At 42.8% G+C, this 21,365-nt stretch overlaps 1 protein-coding gene across 2 annotated transcripts; it reads right to left on the reverse strand.

Moving 5' to 3' along the window:
• Positions 1 to 677: 677 nt before the first annotated feature.
• On the reverse strand, positions 678 to 20,908 carry LOC131468342 (plakophilin-1). 2 transcript variants are annotated; one of them, XM_058642450.1, is made up of 15 exons: positions 20,584 to 20,908; positions 17,537 to 17,658; positions 13,718 to 13,903; positions 13,431 to 13,627; positions 12,521 to 12,662; positions 12,065 to 12,272; positions 10,420 to 10,588; positions 10,036 to 10,153; positions 7,393 to 7,557; positions 7,124 to 7,300; positions 5,864 to 6,017; positions 5,605 to 5,791; positions 4,386 to 4,470; positions 2,751 to 2,861; positions 678 to 2,642 (listed from the first exon to the last, which is right to left on the reverse strand). In XM_058642450.1, exons 1-14 carry the CDS (start codon positions 20,765 to 20,767, stop codon positions 2,787 to 2,789), a joined length of 2,169 nt encoding a protein of 722 aa, XP_058498433.1. In that variant the 5' UTR covers positions 20,768 to 20,908; the 3' UTR covers positions 678 to 2,642; positions 2,751 to 2,786. The 2 variants fall into 2 exon arrangements, with proteins under 2 accessions (XP_058498433.1, XP_058498432.1); XM_058642449.1 differs by having other exon boundaries at positions 13,431 to 13,630.
• Between the last annotated feature and the right edge of the window lie 457 nt (positions 20,909 to 21,365).

A 21,365-nucleotide genomic window follows, 5' to 3' on the forward strand; every position in this document is an offset into this window, starting at 1 on the left:
TGTGATATAATTGATCATTTTAAAGCTTATATCGCCCACCCTGAAATGAAAAATTGCTTTTTCCTCAAAAAGTTGGTACTTTTTATCACTCGACTGCCCCCTATTGACCAAACTAGACATTCAGTGGCCCCCACGTAAAGAACATCTGGATCTGTTAAGATGTCGCTGAGATGTAGCGTGGTTTTATCTTTAAGTGTGTTCTTCTGTTGAAACATCCTGTCGACATTTATTATTTTTTTTCGAAGGATCAATCTGATTTTTTTTGTGATGGATCGGTGTCAACCAAGTATGCTCCCATTCAATTTTGGTAAGAATTGACGCACAGATGACGTCACAAAATGATCACATTTCCTAGAAATCCACATTTCTTAATAAGAAATTAATATTAATATTACTTTATATTAATATTACTTAATATTTCCGTCAAAACTCATCGGATTTGAACTCTACCATCAGACTGAGTTTCATCCAGATCTGATCCAGATTAAAGATTTGGCAGATATGTAGATTTAACATATGGAATCCCATTAAAGTTCAGATTATCTCACTTTCCCTTTCGGTTATGTGTATTGTGTGAACTACACTGATGTGTGATGAGTGATCTAAATGTCATGACCGAAATAAACATATTAAACAAAATAAACCAATTTTATGGTTAAAAAAAACAGACTCGTGTGTTTCCTGCAAACTTTTTTTTTTTAATTTATTTCACGCGCTGACTGAGCGACAGGGAAAGTTACTTAAACTTAATCACATCACATTTTCTCCAAAAATACAGGATGACAGAAATACTGTTTTCTCCGAGGTGAAGGAACCTCGGCGTGACCGCGCGGGAAATCCCCGCCACTGCGACAACCATCTTCTCATTTCTTTTACCAGGACGTGTGAGTAATTTAAGATTATATCTCATTTCAGTAAACAAGACTGAGAGTTAATGTGTAAGTAGAAGTGTAAATATACGTGAATGTGCACATGTCAAGTCAGTAATTATGGATAATGTTAGAGGGCGGAGCCTCGTCATTATCCCCACACTAACTGCGTGGATACTTCTGCTGTTTCAATTCACAATATTTCTCCATCTATGTTTCTTTTATTTATGTGAAAAAAGCAACAAAAAAAACTAAAACAACACAAGGTATAATTTCAAAAGCAACGCGACAGAAAGTTTAAAGGACCAGTGTGTGAGACGCAGTCCTTAGTTTTCCTCGTGAAAATAAATGAATGAAATACTGCTTTCACTTTCCTCTCAATAGACTCTTCTTAAATTTGACACACTGGCCCTTTAAAATAAAATTATAATAATTTGAAGCCAAATGTGAAGCAACATGCTAACTTTAGCTTAAAGACTTGCTACCTCCACCTGTTTCTCATGGTGCCAAAACAAAATCTTGAAAATGAGTTCCAGACTGGGAAAATGTCACATTTCACAAATAAGAATTTTTCTGTACGCAAATCGTGTTCTTGTGATGATATCGTACAAATATTTGCTAGCATTTAACACGATATCAAGTAGAAATGGTTTGTCACCGCACAGTTGTAGCAACAAATTCACATCTCAAGGGGGAAACATCAGAGAAACACGATCTTCCTTTTGTTTCAAGCTACGCTAGGCTATCCTGTTGCTAGCTAGCTAGCTGTAGCTTCACATTTAGGCCACCGTGTACCGAGTTTTTCAGCAAGAAAACAAAATATGTGTATTATTATATATATTCATGTGCTAAACAGCAAGCGAGTAACAACAACAAAATAAAAAATCCGATAAACTGCATTAAACTGTAAAATGTAGCATTTCTTGTAGCATTTGTGTTAAAAAAAGAACAAATCCAAGTGCGGTTTTCTTTCTGAAGTGAACCACAATCAATCTGTGAAAAGCTCGAGTCTGTGTACCAGTGGACCTCATTTTTCTTCGGACCCAGCCCTCGTGTTACACCTCACAACATCGTAAATCATAACGCGTAACGATTCTGGGAAGAGTTTGTGGGTTTAAAATTCGGAATCATTTGATTTCTTCTTCTACTTCTTCTGCAGGGATTTAATGTTGCAATGCTGCCCTCTTCTGGAGTTAGAAAACTCAGTTTGTCATATTTGTACATAAACATAACCCCGCACAGATAGTGCAAGTTTACGACTGATTTGAAGGCGCTATATCCTCGTATTGCGAGGCTACAGACACTTTTATTGCGACTTTATTTATCGATGACTATTTGGACGCAGATAAAATAAACAATAAAAGACAGATTTTCTTTTAAAAAAACGTCACGGTATACCTGCTGAACTCGCTCAATGACATCATATCTTGTCTTTTCCACTTCTTTTCATACATTTTTTCCGTAGCTCAGTTCTCGTGGCCACAGACGCGTGTTTTACCAAACAAACAAGCGTCTTTAGCGTCTCTCTCACACACACACACACACACACACACACACTTTACATGTGTCCACGTTAAATACATACAAACACCGCAGGATTACGTATGAAATTAAAAGCTCTCTCTCTCTTCTTCTCTAAAGTATATACAACATATATGTAAAGGGCGCTGCGTCTGTGAGCGAAGCTGTTAAATGAAGTTGTGTCCACGCTCTCCTCGCTGCGAGAGTGGGTGTGGCCGCTGCAGCTTCTGTCCCGACATGCCGGGTTTCCATCTGCAGGCACGCACATGAACACATGAATGAAAGGAAGAGAGGAAGACACTTTAATCCCCGTCCCCGTGCACATGAGCTTAAATAATAACTAAACAAAGCGGTCCGTACCTGTGGGGGCTGCGCGGCGTCACGTGGCCACTGCGCTCAGTCGATGATCTGTGCCGACCTGTGCACTGACGTGGTGTTGTCGTTGACAAACAGGGATTTAGCTAATCCCAGCTGTGGATCAGGAAACAAACAGCTGAGAAATCATCATGAAACCGTGGGAACCACTCTGTCTGTTATCTAGCTTCCCCTCAAAGTGAGCGGGCGGCGCTGTGTTTACTCGCGTTACTATGAACACAGAGGATCCAGCAAATAATTTAAGTGTGTGGAAGCACCTTAAAGGGACAGTTCATATCTTAAGAACATGTCTGCGTCTTTATCTCACTGTTAGACAGACTTTTCCAACAGGAAATTGAAGTTCGTACACCGTAAACTCTCCCACACCAAACCCCATAGAGAAAATCAACAATTTTACATCACAGCACATAGGAGGTGTTGATCCACTGCTGCCTCCATTAGTAAAGTTCAAATGTGTTATTTTGTGAATTCGGCATCTAAAATACTTTGCTCAAATTTACCTCAGTGACACAAAGTGACCACACGAGGCAGCAGTAGACCAGCGGCTCCTGTGTCCCCGTGAGCTTAAATTGCATTTTTTTTCAATGGGGTCTGGTGCACTGGTTTTGTTACTAATATTTCTCCCTCAAATGCATCTGGAAATGTTAAAAGTTCAGTCAGGTCAGTCAGAAAACAGATGCTGCTGTGGAGTTATAATCACAAAACACGAAACTTCACTGACCAGTTTTTAAAAGTTTTTGTCTCACAGTGAGAGAAAGATATTATTGACAGAAGTTGATGTACAATTTATTTGGTGTCTCAGGCTTGTTCTCAGCAGCAGGGGGCGCTCACAGCACAATAGGCACTGTTAGACATGCTTTTCCAGCATTCTTTGTTTGTCTACCACTCACTCACTCTCCCACACTAAAGTCCACAGGAGCTGCTGGTCTACTGCTGCCTCGTGTGGTCACTTTGTGTCACTGAGGTAAATTTAATGAAAGAATTTCAAAAGCTGAATTCACAAAATAAGACATTTGAATTCACAACTGGAGGCAGCAGTGGATCAACAACTCCTGTGTGCCGTGATGTTAAAAACGCTGGTTTTCTCTATGGAGTTTGGTGTGAGAGAGTGAACAGTTTACAAACTCCAGTTCCCTATTGAAAAAGTCTGTCTCACAGTGAGATAAAGACGTGACACATGTTCTTAAGACATGGTAAAGTTGTGATGTGGTGAGTCACACTTCAAAAAACCTGAACTGTCACTTTCATATCAACAGTGTAACCATCAGCGCTTGCTCATGCACAAACTTCAGGGAAGCGTCTCCGCCTGTCACTCTTGCTGTTTGACCTCTTCTTTATCTCTGTTCTAATTCTCACATCTTCCTACAGCAGTCGTCGTCGCTGAGCCGCGAGAACCAGTCGGCCAGGATTCCTGCATGACTGTTTCTGTATTCACTCGGCTCTTGGGTGTGGCACCAGGGAAGGGAAAGTGAGCCAGAGTCACAATAACAAACACCCGCCCATTTACCCTCCCTGTCTCTGCTTGTGCAAGTCAGCAGCAGCAGCAGCAGCAGCAGCAGCAGATGCAGGAGCAGCAGCGTGTGCGCAGAGAGTGAAGCTGTCACAGCTTTGCATTTTTACCTTTTTCAGAACGCCTTGTAAATTCTTCTCATTCCATAAGGTGTAGAGCAGCAGTGAGGCGGCTCTGCTGCCTCTGGGGAAAGACCTGTGACAAGAGACATGAAGACACATCAGCAACAGAAGACACACAGACATGAAGACACATCAGCAACAGAAGACACACAGACAAGATCGTCTTCTGCACACTAGGGCTCTGTGTTTCATCCATTTTTATCCATTCATTTGCATTTTCAAAATCTACTTATAATTCCAAATTCTACTTATAGTTCCAAAATCTACTTAGAATTCCTAGTTGGAAAACTAATGACTGAAAAAAGTACATTCCAATTTCCCAAAAAGTTGTAAAACAAGATTTCATTTACAAATGATACGGTCATTTTAGGGCCACACGGTGATGTAGTGGTTAGCACTCTCGCCTTGCAGCGAGAAGACCGGGGTTGGAACAAGGGCCTTTCTGCATGGAGTTTGCATGTTTTCCCCGTGTGTGCGTGGGTTCTCTCCGGGTTCTCCGGCTTCCTCCCACAGTCCAAAAACATGCAATGTGGGGATTAGGTAAATTGGACACTCTAAATTGACCGTGAGTGTGAGAGTGAATGGTTGTTTGTCTGTATCTGTGTGTGGCCCTGCGATGGACTGGCGAACTGTCCAGGGTGTGTGGGAAATAACTGGTTTTCTTCTTGTTTCCTGTAATGTTCTAAGACAACAATTAACAGTCAAGCTGTGAATGGAGGCTGGGGAAAGTGTATGATAAGGAAGGGTCAACTTAGGGTTTCCACAAATGGTATCTGTTAGTCGTCGTAAACATTAGGTGACATCTAAGGGGGTCATAAACGTTGTTTCTTGTGTCTGTTCTTGTTTTACTTTGATGTTTCTGTATAAATGGTAGAGCTTTCTTGAGAAACGGGAAAGACCATTTTAGACATTGGTGACAGTGTCTCTCCTCCATGCAAAAATCCATGCATGCAGTAAAGATTTGATTTACTCAACACTGATGACTCAAGAATTTCTTTCACAGGTGTACCCCGCCTATCGCCCGATGTAGCTGAGATTGGCTAAAATCAGTGGTTGTCTCTATGGGATTTGGCAAACGTCAGTTTTGCATTGGAAAACTCCGTCTTACATCGAGTTAAAGTCGAGAAGACAGCGTAGACTTGAGCATCAGATCCATGTTCACGCATAAGCTCAGAAAAAGAAGGGAAATTCAGTCCATTTGACTCACCCGTTCTCGCTGAGGTCGGCTAGCGAAGTCACCAGTTCGTTGTTGATGAACTTCTTGCTGACCTCGGGGTCGGCCATCATCAGAGACCGCACCGTGTTGCAGCCCGCTGCCACAGTCTCGTCACTTTTCCCCATCTCGCGAGGCCCCGTCGACAGCAGGCCCGTGAGCTCGGGCAGAATCTGTTTTGCTGCGGAGGAGACGAGGTTTTAAAAAATGTTCGAAATAAACATTCATCTATGTCTGGGTGCTTCTTCCTCACCCATGGTGGTCTGCACACTGGGATACCGGCTCATGTTACTGAGCAGGGACATGGCGGTTTTCTGCAGGGTGCCGTTCGGTGACTTTAACAGAGGAGACAAGTGCAGCAGGGCACCCAACTTCTGAACCAGGATCTGGGTCATGGCCTCGGAACCCTGAGGCAAAAGACAAAACCGGTTCATCTGACGTTACAGTAGCAGCAGATTATCTCGTAGAACAATCAAAATATGTCCACATAGTTCGGTAGCATTTTCTGGGATATTGTTTTCCTCATTTTTCAGCTTCTTAGATGTGAATATTTTCTGATTTCTTTGCTCCATAGGACAAAGAAATCATTACAACTGAATCCTTTTGGTTTGGGGACAAAAACAAGACATTTAAGAGCAATATTTTCCGACATTCGGTGAATAAACAACGATTCAACGATCAACTGACTGGACTGAAAGTTTGGCCGATTTTGCTAAATTTTGCAAAATCCAAAGCGACTTGTATTCAAAATGCTAAAGAAAACAAAACTTTAGAAATACAACTCTATAAATGCGAGGAAACTCACTGTGGTCCACGATACTGATATTATCACGATACAACGATTCTGTGGTAATCGATATATCGCGAGACAATCGTACAGCAATACATCACCATATCTGTCTTCTGATATCTTCTCTATTTATTCTCAACATAGAGAAAGGTGAAAGGTCATAAAGTCTGTGTATTGAACGTAGCTTTCACCACCTTTATCCCACCGTAAACTCCCTCTTCTTCTTCAGCCAGATAACTTCTGCACAACTTTCCATTCATTCATTTGAGCAGCGCCACCGTGAGGAGACATGAAGTAATGACGCCCGGCGAGTGACACTTCATTTGTTATTTAAAATATCGATATTTGCCCTGGCCTAACTGTTAGAAAACCCCAATCAACCAAGGCGTACCCCATGCTCTGTGCTTGGATCCCTCAGTTTCAAGATCAAGTGCTATGCTGACGACACCTTTTTCAACAACAAACCATCGACTGAAATCCCCCCACAGTTTTTCTCCAACTGCCGAGACAAATTAAAAACCAAAAATATGTTTCCTTGGAGGGGGCAATATCCGTAAAAATCCTCCTTGATGTTCTGCATGACTTCTCCTTCGATCTTCTCTTCAAATGTGAAGAGAAAAACTCAACGTCAGCCTCGTTCTCCGCTAAAGAGAATTTGGTTCACACTTTTTTTTATGGGTCAAAAAGTCCAATGTGGACTTCACTGATCGCCCGTGGACTCACCAGCCCCCAGCTGGCAGTGAGGTTCTGCAGCGCGCCGCAGCTCGCCTCCAGCGTGGCGTCCTTCTGAGACGAGCCCAGCAGAGACAGGTACGTGCGCATGGCTTTGGGATGGCACAGCCACCTCTCACCTGACGGGACGCCGTCGTCTAACATCGGGCGATTCACATCAAATGCAAACTGAGGAAAAAAAAGGGTGGAGGCGGAGCTTGGATTAAAATAGCCACAGTGATTGGACACGGGTGTAGGTGGGTGTGGCAGGCGACACTCACCTGCTTATGAGCCTTGCCACTCTTGGGGCTGAAACATCCAATGGGGGGGCTTTTCTTGTTCTCCAGCTGACCGTCTGTCGGGTAGTACTTACTGAAGCACTTTGGAGACTCCGCCTCCAGCTGATAGCTCAGGTTATGGAGGATGCACACGCAGTTCTCCACAGACTACAAGAGACAGAAGAGTTGAAAGAGAAATATTAGTAACGATTTAAGCTCCCAGAGCACAGGAGCTGCTGGTCTACTGCTGCCTCGTGTGGTCAGTTTGTGTCACTGAGGTAAAACTGAACAAAGGATTTCAAACCGCGAAGTCACAAAATAAGACATTTGAGCTGTGATGTATAAATCGCTGTTTTTGTCAATGGACCCTGATCTGATTCTCTTCAGCTGCTGGAGACAATTTCACATGACGCGATGTCACAAAAGCAGCACTCGATTCAAGGTGTTTGCATTTTTACGATTATGTTAGCTCTAGCATTAGCCTCCGGTGAGCTGTGGTGGACTGTGTTTACTCACACTACTACAAACACAAGTGATCCAGTGGCACAGGAAGAGCAGGTGATGTATATTAAGGACACGCCTTAAGTTCAGGGTGTGTGTGTGTGTGTGTGTGTGTGTGTGTGTGGTTTTATGAGGCAACATATATACACACAACCAGCTGTGTGGCTGATTTAGCAACTTCATAAAATACTTAACCCATGAAATCTATGTCAGCATGTTTTTCGCTGTGAGACAGACTTTTCCAAATTTGTTGTAATGCAAAGCTTCATCGCTCCCTGTGATGTGATGTTTCAGTTTTTCATCTTATAAACCACTCACTCTCCCACACCAAACCTCATAGAGAAAATCGTTGATTTAACACCGCAGCACACAGGAGCTGTTGATCCACTGCTGCCTCCATCACTAAGTTCAAATGTCTTTTGTCATTTCGGCTTTTAAAATCCTTTGTTCAGATTAACCTCAGTGACACAAAGCGACCACACGAGGCAGTAGTGGACCAGCAGCTCCTGTGTCCCCACAAGCTAAAATCAGTGATTTTCTCTGTGGGGTTTGGTGTGGGAGTGGCTCGATCCCCTACTGAGTGCTGAGTATAAAGTGCAGCAGCTTTTCATCTTTTAAAGACTCCCGTTTGAGTTCACAACAAGAAGTTACTGAGTCTCATTAACACACCTGACTTTAAAATAAACAAAGAATATCACACACACACACACACACACAGCAGCGTGTGTAAACAGCAGCCATTAAACACACACGCACACACCCAGAATGTCCTGAGAGAGCACGGTGTCACATGTACACACACACACTCTGTATGTATAGAAAGTTTACTGCTGGACCTGAGGACGCCCTGTATGTCAATGTACATCTGTGTTTGTCCAAAGAATTACCGCAACTATTATAATCTTGTCTACTCAAGATCAAGGTGAGTTTACTTAAACTTGGGAAGTTGTTACAACTTGGAATTTAATTAGCTTTAATTAATCAAAAACATTTTTTTACCGCTATTAGAAAGAGGATTAGGGACAAATTCAAATAACAGAAGCCAGAATTACTGACGTAGGTAGGTAGGTAGGTAAGAAGGTTGTAGGTAAGGAGGTAGGTAAGAAGGTTGTAGGTAAGGAGGTAGGTAAGAAGGTTGTCAGTAAGGTGGTAGGTCGGTTGTGGGTAAGGAGGTAGGTAAGAAGGTTGTAGGTAAGAAGGTTGTGGGTAAGGAGGTAGGTCGGTTGTGGGTAAGGAGGTAGGTAAAGAGGTAGGTAAGAAGGTTGTGGGTAAGGAGGTTGTAGGTAAGGAGGTAGGTAAGAAGGTTGTCGGTTGTGGGTAAGGAGGTAGGTAAAGAGGTAGGTAAGAAGGTTGTGGGTAAGGAGGTTGTAGGTAAGGAGGTAGGTAAGAAGGTTGTAGGTAAGGAGGTAGGTAAGAAGGTTGTTGGTAAGGTGGTAGGTCGGTTGTGGGTAAGGAGGTAGGTAAAGAGGTAGGTAAGAAGGTTGTGGGTAAGGAGGTTGTAGGTAAGGAGGTAGGTAAGAAGGTTGTGGGTAAGGAGGTTGTAGGTAAGGAGGTAGGTAAGAAGGTTGTTGGTAAGGTGGTAGGTCGGTTGTGGGTAAGGAGGTAGGTTAAGAGGTAGGTAAGAAGGTTGTGGGTAAGGAGGAAGGTAAGAAGGTTGTGGGTAAGGAGGTTGTAGGTAAGGAGGTAGGTAAGAAGGTTGGTAGATAGGTTGGTTGATTGACTGGTTCAGTCAGAAACATAACCGCCTTGGTAGAAGTACATTTTAGTGGACGATGCAGAGATTTCATTCTTCTTCTCTGGACATTCTGGAGATTAAGGCTCCAGAGTCAAAAGTACAAAATGATGGACTCTTCAAGCTGTTTTTACTGTTTCCTGTTGCACTTTATTAGCAGCTCTTGTCTTGAACTTGAGATCTGACTGGGATTGTTTTAGGTCAAGCTTGGTTCAGCTGCGTCTGTGTTGTCCTGTGTCTTTGTTTATTATGTTAATTGTGTTTTTTTAATTGCTTTTTTTAATACCACCAACTGCAAATCAAGTTTCTCCTTGAGGGACAATCAAGCTCTGAAGTGGACTGAAGTGGACTGAAGTGTTTTCTGCTGTTGTTTTTGAGGCAGACGCTGCAGATGCGCGTCCTCACACTCGTACCTTATCATCTGGGTTTTCCTCGGCCACACAGGACTGTACGTAAGTCATGAGGGAGTCGATGAGGCCGGGACAGTCTCTCATTGCCTGCCTCTCCCTCTGCTGGCCACAGCTCAAGTTCCTGAAACACAAACACAGCGATCATTGAGCTGTTTATCTTTCTTTCTGCATGGATTCACTCACACGCCCACAAGATAATCAGAGGGTGGATTTTGGCACGGATGAACCCTGTGAGTCAAGTCAAGCTTACTGTTTTCAAATCAAAATCCCAATTTGAAGCAACACAATGAAAAAACCATTACATTCTATACTGGGAAATATTATTTTAATACGTAATTCTTGCTTTATCTTAGTGGGGATTGTTGTTGTGTTGTGTCATGTTCTCACCGCAGGCAGCCTGTGGCGCTGTAGAAAACATCGGGGTGAATGTTGTTGTTGGCGCTGTTGTCCGACCAGCACGTGAACGGCACCACCACATTCTCCGTGAGCGCGGGCAGCGCCGTCGCCGTCAGCTCTCCCTTCAGCTCGTCAGCCGACGACAGGTTCCACAGCAGACCTACAAAACCAGAGGGGAGTTCAGTTTAAAACAGGAATCACTCATTCAGTCACAGGGAGGTCACAGTGACACATAATCACTTCATCTTTGAGTCCAAGTCAATGTTGACACTAAATATGAAGAAATTCCCTCAAGGTGTTTCTGAGATTTCATGATGAAAAACCTGAAATCATGAAGCCAGAGCCATGAAAACAAACAATTTAGTCTGAGTGATCGTTGATGCCAAATTTCAAAGGTTCCTCCGGGTATTCTTAGGATTTTCATCACTTCATTCTAATCACGTCCTCTTTAAATCCAAGTCAATGTTGACACTAAATTTGAAAACATCCCTTGAAGATGTTCCTGGAATGTTGCATTTGCAAGTTCAAGCTAATCTTTGTAAGGTCGCACTGACCTTGACTTTGACACCACTTTCAACCCAAATTTGAAGCAATTTCCCATAAAAAAACACTCACAACCTTGAGTCCAAGCAAACGTTGATGCCAAATGTAAAGGTTCCTCTGGGTGTTCTTAGGATTGTCCGAGTGAAGGTTGAAAACGTTTCTACGAGATGTTCCTGGAATGTTTGTGAGGTCGCAGTGACCTTGATTTTTTTCCAAGTAGAAATGACCTCATGGTGTTCCAGAGATATCACAAGAACTGGACCCGACTGTGATGTAATTCTTCACCCTCAGTCAGTCTAATATGATTAAATATGTGAAAACATAAAACCAGGGCTATAAAAACACCTGATCATAAACTGCTTTATAATCCAAAGCTGTGTGTATTTGGAGGTTGGCCCATCTTCAACTCCTCCTGATTGGTCAGACATAGATCTCAGATAGTCTTAGCTTTTAAGGCCCTGACTCAGACCCTGCTTAGCTTTTGTTGTCTGGTGTCTTTGTATTTTTGCAACTCAAGATCTCTGGAGACTGGATGAGACTCACATGGACCTGGTTTCCTCACACACTTTGATTTGTAAACCACACCAGTTAGTGGGTTTTCATTGAGTTATTGTGATGGTTTAATTGTCGCGGGGAGATTGGGGGGGGCGGTCTGCTAACGGGTAAACCAGCCTCGCAAGATCAGGGCTGCAGACTCGGAGTCCTCAGAATCAGGATATGGCAAGCGTACTGCTCATGACCAGAACTCCTACACCGTTTGTGATATCTAGAAAATTCCAAAACTACCGGTTGCCCTCAGGACTTCCACAGAACGACCGACCAATCACAGACAAGATTCACCAGCGCGTCACACGTGTGCACCGTCAGCCTATCAGGACCGTAATTCCTAAACGGTTGAATAACTGCCGGATACGGAAAAGTGAAAGTTATCTTGGAAAACTCACTCATCGATCATTTTTCTGACAATTCTACAGCCATGAAATCGAAATAAATCCAGGCGGTCTGATTATCATGATGGTCATAAATTAGCCTAAAATCAGAAGACACCCAAGATTGTCGGAAGGGCCAGATCGGGATCATCCTGAGGTCGTACCTGTGATCTGTTTCTGGGTCTCAGTAGAGTCGGTCTCCTTCAGCAGCTGCAGAGCCTTCCCGATCCCCCCGCAGTGCTGCACCTCCAGCTTGTTGTCGTGGTGTTTGAACACCAGGTTCCTCAGAGCGCCGGCCGCTGCCTGGCTCACCGCCGGGTTGGAGCTGCGCAGCAGGGTCACCAGGTGAGGGATCCCACCCAGCTGGTGAACCTGCAGTGCCGATAAAGAAGAGGGCAGGAGTGAGAGGCGGCATGGCAACAACACTGACGTTACAAACAGGAGTCATGGCTCCTCCCACTCCCCCGGAGGCAGGTGACGCAAAGGTCTTCTGAGGACACACACGGCATCAACACTTTTAACACAACCCTCACACAAACACTGAAGAGCATATTTGTAGGGCGTGTCTGTACAGGAAGTGTTTAGAGAGAGCAAGTATGTGTGTGTGTGTGTGCTCAGACCTCCTGTTTAGCACGCTCCTCCTTGTAGGTGCCGTGCTGGATGAAGGTGGCGCCGCACTGCTGGAAGTTCTCCTCAGAGTGAGAGAGGAACGCCACGGCTTCACGCAGAGTCAGGTCTGAGAGGTTGATCCCGCTGTTCACTCTGGAGGAGCAGGAATCACACGTGTCATTTAATCCGAGGTCACAACGTTTTTTAAAAAAAAAAAGTGGATTCGTTATATTATGAGAGGGAGTGTTGAGTTTTTTTTTAAGTTGGGTTGAATAAGACAGTGTTCCCCACTTTTTAAAACTAATAATAACTCATATCTGCAACACCTGAGATCATTTCAAATTGGTAAATAAATCATTTCTAAGAGACGTCTAACTTTATGCATGCTATTTAAACACATATACAATAGCCAAAAAAGTGTTGAGGAATCACTGGAGAAGCAGTTTAATGACTTCATCTCACTGTTAAACAACGTTTACAGAGTGTAAACCACTCCCTCTCGCCCTGAACCAAACTCCATAGAGAAAATCAGCGATTTTAACATCACAGCACACAGGAGTTGTTGATCCACTGCTGCCTCAATCACTAAGTTCAAATGTCTCATTGAGATATTTCTGCTTTTGAAATAATTTGTTCAGATTTACCTCAGTGACATAAACTGACCACACGAGGCAGCAGTAGACCAGCAGCTCCTGTGTTCCCGTGAGCTAAAATCACTGATTTTCTCTATGGACTTTGGTGTGGGAGAGTGAGCAACCGACAAAATGTAATATTTTGTTGGAAAAGTCTGTCAAACATATAAACTGGAAATTAAAAGGTTGGGAACTCGACTTACTGCGGGCCTTTTTGAGGCCACGCCCCCTACACCCACTATCATTGACTCAACGTTAATGTTTTTGAATATTTCCTGATGAAACTCACGCCGACTGCTGCAGCTCTTTCTTGGAGATCTTCATGGTGCCCATCCTTCCCTCGGTGTGGGACTGAGCGGACGTGGGCTGCACGATGCGCGTCTGGCTGCTGGTCATGTGATTGCCGTTGGTCATGGTGTAGGTGCTGTGTCGGTTGACCTGAGTTTGGATGTTGTGCTGGCTGTGGCCCCCCTGACCTTTGACCCTCTGCTGAACGTTGTGAGGTGGAGAACAGTCACATGACAACGCCGCGGGTTAAGAAAATAAGAGCTTAGGTAAATGAGACGACTCTCTCACCATGACGTGTGCAGGAGCAGGAGAAAAGGGAGGAGCCAGAGCCGGGTCACTGCGACTGGGTGCCAGTCCACGTAGACCCTGAGGCGAGCGGGGCGATTTGGAACGTTGCTCCCACACAGCGTACGAGCTGAGCTGTCCTCCTCCCAGGGATTTATTGGACAGAGTGCGACTCCTCTGGCTGTTTGCCTAAAAAGAGAGAATAGATCATTATTACAAATATTACAAATATTCCTACTATTGTTTTCTGAGAAAATGAAGTAGCAACGCCGGGCGAGTGAAACTGGCAGAGACTGTTTTACTTTCCAGCGCCTTCATTTGTTAACGCTGGATTGATCGTGAAGGACGATGATATATCCTGAGAATGTCGGCAACAGCAGGAATCACGAGTCATTTTTGGGAGAAAAAGGAGTTGCTGTTGCCTCCGTCACTGTGACAGTGAGACACACAGAGAGTCACAGGGTGTGGACTCTTTGGACATTTGTTGATATTTAAAATTTACAGACGACAGCTTTGAGGTGTTATTAAGATAACGCAAGAAATGACGACTGAATAACCCGCCGTAGGCTCCGTCCCTCTGACATAAACGCACACGTCGTAAAAAAAAACCTGTCATGGAAAAGTGATTTGCTGTCGCTAAAATACAACATGACTTAAGGGGCGTGTCTGTGGCACTTTGCCAAGTTAATGGCTAAAGTGTTTTTTTTACAGGAGGAGCATTTTTCAAACCTATCAACTGTTATTCCAGGCGGAGAAATCTGACAAACAAGCATTATCCTTTCCTTCCTTCCTTCCTTCCTTCCTTGATTTTCCAGTGAGGACCCAGTTCCATAAAAACAATCACACAAACCCAGGTTTTCTCTCTGAAAACAAACTCAGGACTTTGTCTCGTTTGCTCTGTGTACGGAAACGTTTTCGTGTGTGTACAAAACATATAATTCTAGCTTTGCCACACAGTTACCAGACATGAAACCTGGCATTGCCTGAGGGAAATGACAGAACACGTCCTGCAGATGCTTCCACAATAACTCATTCTACCGTTTTACACCTACGGCGTTTGATTTAGTTTCGGGGAAATCTGGTGTTTCTGGAACAAAGACGCTCGTTAAAACCGCCCCTAAACTAAAGCCATGTTAAGCGCCACAAAAATCCACAGAACAAAAATAATAACAATAATTAGGATTAATGAAAACAAAGGAGGGAGGGAGGAGTTCCCCTGTGAGACAAAGAAATGGAAAACTTTCTTCTCTCCCAAAAAACTATAAACACTGACTCACAACCGTTTGCTCACAATTAATCACTGAAGCTCATCCAAGACAAACCATAATGACGATGAGAACCTGGGTTTTTATAAACCAGAATTCTGAGAACAAAAGTTTAAAAAATCTGAGGAAAAAAAGTACAAATTCTGGAAAAATAAGAAATTTGAATTTCGAGGAAAAGAAATCAGAATTTCGAGAGAAAAAAACAGCATTTCGAGGAAAAAAAGTTGATCCGATACTTAATAACACTTTTTTTACTAAATATAATTTGGTGCAAAAAACTAAAATGTATAAAAAAAAGTTCCACTCTTGACCACCGGGGACCGACTCGTCCCCAAAACTGTTCCAGTTAAAGTGGTTTTTCAGTGTGAAATATAATATATTTAAATATCTAAATATTTGTTGTCTCACTCGTCGTTGTGTGCATACCTAACACAACTGGTTGCCTAGCAACAGTTGAACATGAACTGCTACATAAACAGTGAGAGCGTGGGGGAAGTTTTCAGTGTTTACACTACATATATCTAAATATATTTATACATAGATATATATCATTGTTCTTCTTTATTGCCAAGATGACAGTTTAAAAACAGAGAACTCATTTAAATGAGGTGTTTTTCAGACTCCACAGAGAACAACACGTCAGATTGGTTCATGTTTCAGTCGAGTTCACACCAGCAAAGAGATTCTGCTGAAACTTCCACGGATAAAACTGACCATTAACTCGAGCCAATTTCTTCCTCCATCTAATAAAATGTGTTTAATGAAAACAAATAATCCAAAACCAATTTATAAACTCTCTTTTGGATGCAAAAAAAACAGCATTTTTCACATTTCTGGAAACACAAATGTGTAACTTGTAGTAATCTGTCAATGCCGGCCTGGTTAAACCCAGCAGATTAATCAGTCTGCCAATAATTTAATCTCTAATCTGTCCCTGTTTGACATTTTCTTATTTCAGCAGCAGACAAATGTTACAACTCACTGTTGTGAGTCAGAGTCAGAGTGAGGAACACACACATTCCACAAAGGTCTCATGTTGACCTCAGCCGTGTGTGTGTGTGCGTGTGTGTGTGCATGTGTGTGTGCGTGTGTGCGTGTGTGTGTGTGTGTGTGTGTGTGTGTGTGTGCGTGTGTGTGTGTGTGTGTGTGCGTGTGTGTGTGTGTGTGTGTGCGTGTGTGTGTGTGTAGCTCTGGTTCAGTCTGACCAAACAACGACGAGTCGAGGCATGTCGAGGGAGTGTGGCGATGAATTCTTGGATTTTGTCATCATCATCATCATCTTCACACCATCGTTCATGTTTCTGTCACATCCTCTTTAATTATGCACGCGTGTGTGTGCGTGCGTGTGTGTGTGTGTGTGTGTGTGAGGATTATTCGACGTGGTCTAAATACCACAGGACAAATTAAAGCTGGATTGGCTCAGTAAACAAACAGCTGAGCTCAGAGATTAGCTCAGCTGATTATTTAATATCGCACCTCGACTGTTTGTGTCTTTGCTAACAGCAGCAGGCTGAGCGCTGGTTTCAGGTCATTCAGTGTAAAAACACACAAAATACTCAACATTCACACAAACACAGGTTTAATGTGTGTGTGATGAAGTTTCATGTTCGGAATAATGTCAACGTTTGTCCTTTAATGTAAGAAAAACTGAGTGAATCAAAAACGTTTGAACAGAAACGTCAAGTAAAGAAATAACTACACCCAATGCTCGTTAGCTAGATAGATAGCTAGTTAGCTAGATAGAAAGATTGATAGCTGGTTAGCTAGTTAGCTAGATAGATAGATAGATAGATAGATAGATAGATAGCTGGTTAGCTAGTTAGCTAGATAGATAGATAGATAGATAGCTACATAGTTAGCTGGTTAGCTAGTTAGATAGATAGATAGATAGATAGATAGATAGATAGATAGATAGTTAGCTGGTTAGCTAGTTGGATAGATAGATAGATAGATAGATAGATAGATAGATAGATAGATAGATAGATGGATGGATGATGGATAGATGGATAGATAGATAGATAGATAGATAGATAGATAGATAGATAGATAAATAGTTAGATAGATAGATAGATAGATAGATAGATAGATAGATAGATAGATAGATAGATAGATAGATAGATAGATAAATAGTTAGCTGGTTAGCTGGTTAGCTAGCTGGTTAGCTAGTTGGATAGATAGATAGATAGATAGATAGATAGATAGATAGATAGATAGATAGATAGATAGATAGATAGATAAATAGTTAGCTGGTTAGCTAGCTGGTTAGCTAGTTGGATAGATAGATAGATAGATGATAGATGGATGGATGGATAGATAGATAGATAGATAGATAGATAGATAGATAGATAGATAGATAGATAGATAGATAGATAGATAGATAGATAGATAGATGCTAAATAGCTCGCTCGATTGAACGGAGAGTAAACTGTAGTGCAAAGCAGCTTTGGAAAGGCGCTGGATAAATACAGTCCACAGATAAATAGGTGCTAGTTAGTCAGCTCTCTCAGACAGACAGACAGACAGACAGACAGATTAGGTCACAGAGATTATAGGTTACCGTTTTGTTGTAGTTGGTTGCCGTGGTGGAGTGGCTGCGGCTAAAGGTGCTGCTTGATTTGGTTGGAGAAAACCTGAAGGCTCCAAACTCACTGTGCGAACCCAGAGGGAACGGGATCTGACCTAAGGAGAGAGGAGACAAGGAAGTGAGAGAAGGACGTGAGAGGGACAGAGAGAGGGAGACTGTGCATGAAGTTATGACTGAGAAATCTACGTTGACTTGTACAAGTTACGGTTCTAAATAAATGTACATGACATCCATTTCAGTCGTAAATATCAAACGTGTAATTACTTATGATTTGAAATCGGGAAGACTCTGAAAATCCCACACACAACAGGATAATTTGGTCAGATTATCTGTTCAAATCAGCCTAAAATGGGAAGGCACCCACAGTTATCGGAAGGACAAGATCACGGACTGAAATTTGGCCAATTATGCTCTAGTGTGGGGTGGGATTAAGTTGTTTAGAAAGAATTCAAAAAGATATTAGTCGATAAACACAAACTCTATAGCTATACTGGGTGTCTCTCATTCCTTCAGTGAGACAGAAATACAGACGCAACACAGCATCAGTCATCGTCTGCAGCTTTCGTTAATCCCGTCCTCTTGTGTGAGCACGTTGCCATGTAATCGCCCGTCTGTGCCATCATATGATTCATGTGACCATGTGACTCTCAAACTATGACTAATTCACCATTTCAGGATCACTGCAGTTATAACAACAACAACAGATTAAGTCTATCATATCTTAAGGATTGGTTCACGTCTTTATCTCACTGTTAGACAGAACTCTCCAACAGGAAACTGAACTTTTAAAAACCACTCACTCTCCCACACCAAAGCCCATTGAGAAAATCAGTGATTTTAGCCCAGGGGGACTCAGGAGCTGCTGGTCTACTGCTGCCTCGTGTGGTCAGTTTACGTCACTGAGGCAAAGCCAAACGAAGGATTTCAAATGCCGAAATCACAAAGTGACACATGTGAACTTACTCATGGAGGCAACAGTGGATCAACAACTCCTGTGCGCTGTGGTGTTAAATCACAATTTCTCTCTATGGGGTTTGGTGTGGGAGAGCGAGCGGTCAAATGTAACTGTATGTGAATGGATACATACAATACATAAAAGGCAGTTATTTTACATCAAGCTATAAATGAATAAAAGTCTCTGAAATTGGAGCGAAAAATGCATTGTTTTTTGTATCATTAGTTCAGAAAAAGCCTTTAATGTGCTTGTTTGTGGGGCGTCTCATATGTGCAGCTTTCGTTGCGGTGCCATAAATTTCACAATGACTTACTGAAGCATTAACAGCGTCAGTGCGGCTGTAAAACACACGATTATTAACGACTCCGATCACCACGGGGACGAGAATAAAAACAAGGCCCTGTTTTCAACGAGAAAAACACTTTTTTGTTTTTTTGTGTTTGTGTGGGATTGAAAGAGAGGCCAGAGGCTGCATTCCAAACCTGACAGAGAGGAACAGTTCAGAGCGACGGAGCGGTTTCTCACCGCGTCGACAACAGAACTCTGTTGTTCAGCGGCAGCGACCGTGGATCACGTTTCACAGCCACAGAAAAACTCAGACTCTGCTCTGTTTGAGCTGCACAGGCTTCTGTTTCCATCGACTTCCATCATCAGGCAAAACAATAAAAAAACTTTACCACTTACAACGGTTTGTAAGTAATAAAACAGCAGAGGCTTCAAACTATGACACACTGTTTTGCCTCAGGGAATTAAAACATAAAGAGGGCGGAGACAAATACAGGAAACAGTTACTTTTAAGATTTTCACTGATTAAAAATGCGTTAATAAATTAACATTTTATTTTTGTTTACCCGACATTTCCTTGCACCTGTGTAATTCTGTTTTTATGCCAACAGAGGGTGCAAGTCAACACAAGAACTAACACAGTTATCAGAAGAAGAGAGGTTACACTGAAAGTTAACAAATGCAAGGCAGGAGATCGCACTGCTACACAACTACAACTCAACCGCTAAACAAATGCTACACAACCGCTGCACAACTGCTACACAACGCTACACAACTGCTACACAACAGCTACACAACCGCTACACAACTACTACATAACTGCTTCACAACCGCAACATAACTGCCACACAACTACAGCACCAGAACCGCTACACAATTGCTACACAACTACTACACCTGCACTACTATACAACTACTACACCAGCACCACTACACAACTACTACACAACTGCTACACCTGCACCACTACACAACTGCTACACTTGCACCACTACACAACTTCTACACAACCACTACATCTGCACTGCTACACAACTACTAAACAATGGCTACACCTGCACCACTACACAATTGCTACACAACTACTACACTTGCACCGCTACACAACTGCTACACAATTACTACACTTGCACCACTACCCAACTGCTACACAACTACTACACCTGCACTGCTACACAACTACTAAACAATGGCTACACCTGCACCACTACACAATTGCTACACAACTACTACACTTGCACCGCTACACAACTGCTACACCTGCACTGCTACACAACTGCTACACAACTACTACACCTGCACTGCTAAACAACAAGAACAAAAACAAGAAGCAGAAGAAAACGATGACAAACATAAAGAAACAACAAATGAAAGAGCAGGAGAGAGAGGGGCGGAGCTATGACGTCAGCGTTTCTTCCAAAGTAGCGTTTTTGTTTTTACACATGAAAACACAACGGAAGCGTTTTTGAGAATAAAAATGATTAACTGATCAGATTTTCATTGGGCGTTAGATAGATAGATAGATAGATAGATACTTTATTCATCTCACAGAGAAATTCACAGTTCTGTTATGTTGGCCCCCCGGGCCCCAGAGTTCTTAATCACACCCCTGTTGGACAACTAACTTTGTACCAAAATGATCTGGTTAAACCGGGTCTGGTTAAACCTGGTCTGCAGTAGAGAAACAAAAACCTGAGGAAATCAGGAGTCAGGGGTCAAACCTGTGGGTCAGAGGTCACCGATTAACACTGTCCGTGTGTATGCGCGTGTGTGTGGTTACCTGTCGGTGACGGACTCTGTGTTCCGTTCTTGCCATGTTTGGACTTGCTCCTCTTGATCGTGAGCACCTGATTGAGCACGCGCTGTTGTCCCGAGCGCAGGTTGTCGTCAGAGGGGAGCGCGAGCGACGTGTCCTCGACGCAGCCGACGGTCGTGGCCGAACGCAGCGGTTCCGGAGCCATCATCTTATCCGAGTGAACGGGAAAACAAATGAAATAAACGTTCCCCGGTTCAGAGAAGATCCAGAGAACAGAGAGCACAGAGGAGGGGTGACAGGGTGAGAGTGAGTGAGTGAGTGAGTGTGGCGCAGTGAAGAAGCCAAGAATGTAACAATGTTCCCAGAGCTGCTCCACCCTCCAGGACCGCGCCCCACAGAGGAGGATCCAGAGTTCACGGGCAGGTGTGGAGAGAAGGGTGGGGCCACTGACTGTGTGTCAGTGTGTAACATCTGCACAAATACAACACGCAAACATTTACACTTTTACGGCTAAAGTAAAGTAAAGTAAAAACTAACATCTCACAAAATAAACAACAACATTAGCACAAACCAAAAATAGCATTGGTTCAATTAAAAAAACACAAAATGAAACAAAAATGTTCCATCAGTGCAACAAATGTGTTTACAGCTGAACAGGTGAGGAGCAAAAATAAAAAAAAAACACTTGTACAACTGAAAACTTGAAACAAACATTAACTTAACATTAAAATCTGCACAACTAAAAGTTCCCCTTTACATAACAAAAAATAAAAAACATAAAATGTGTAACAACATATATCAGATCA

The sequence above is a fragment of the Solea solea genome, chromosome 11, assembly GCF_958295425.1.
Source record: "Solea solea chromosome 11, fSolSol10.1, whole genome shotgun sequence".
Taxonomy (NCBI): Eukaryota; Metazoa; Chordata; class Actinopteri; order Pleuronectiformes; family Soleidae; genus Solea; species Solea solea.

Excerpts from the sequence above, each read along its gene's own strand:
- LOC131468342 (XM_058642449.1), bottom strand. The coding sequence starts at position 20,767 with ATGATGGCTCCGGAACCGCTGCGTTCGGCCACGACCGTCGGCTGCGTC. Across the intron at positions 10,154-10,419 it reads AGCGCCACAGGCTGCCTGCG|GAACTTGAGCTGTGGCCAGC; the intron begins GTGAGAACATGA and ends TTTGTGTTTCAG. Across the intron at positions 5,792-5,863 it reads CAGTGTGCAGACCACCATGG|CAAAACAGATTCTGCCCGAG; the intron begins GTGAGGAAGAAG and ends TCTCCTCCGCAG.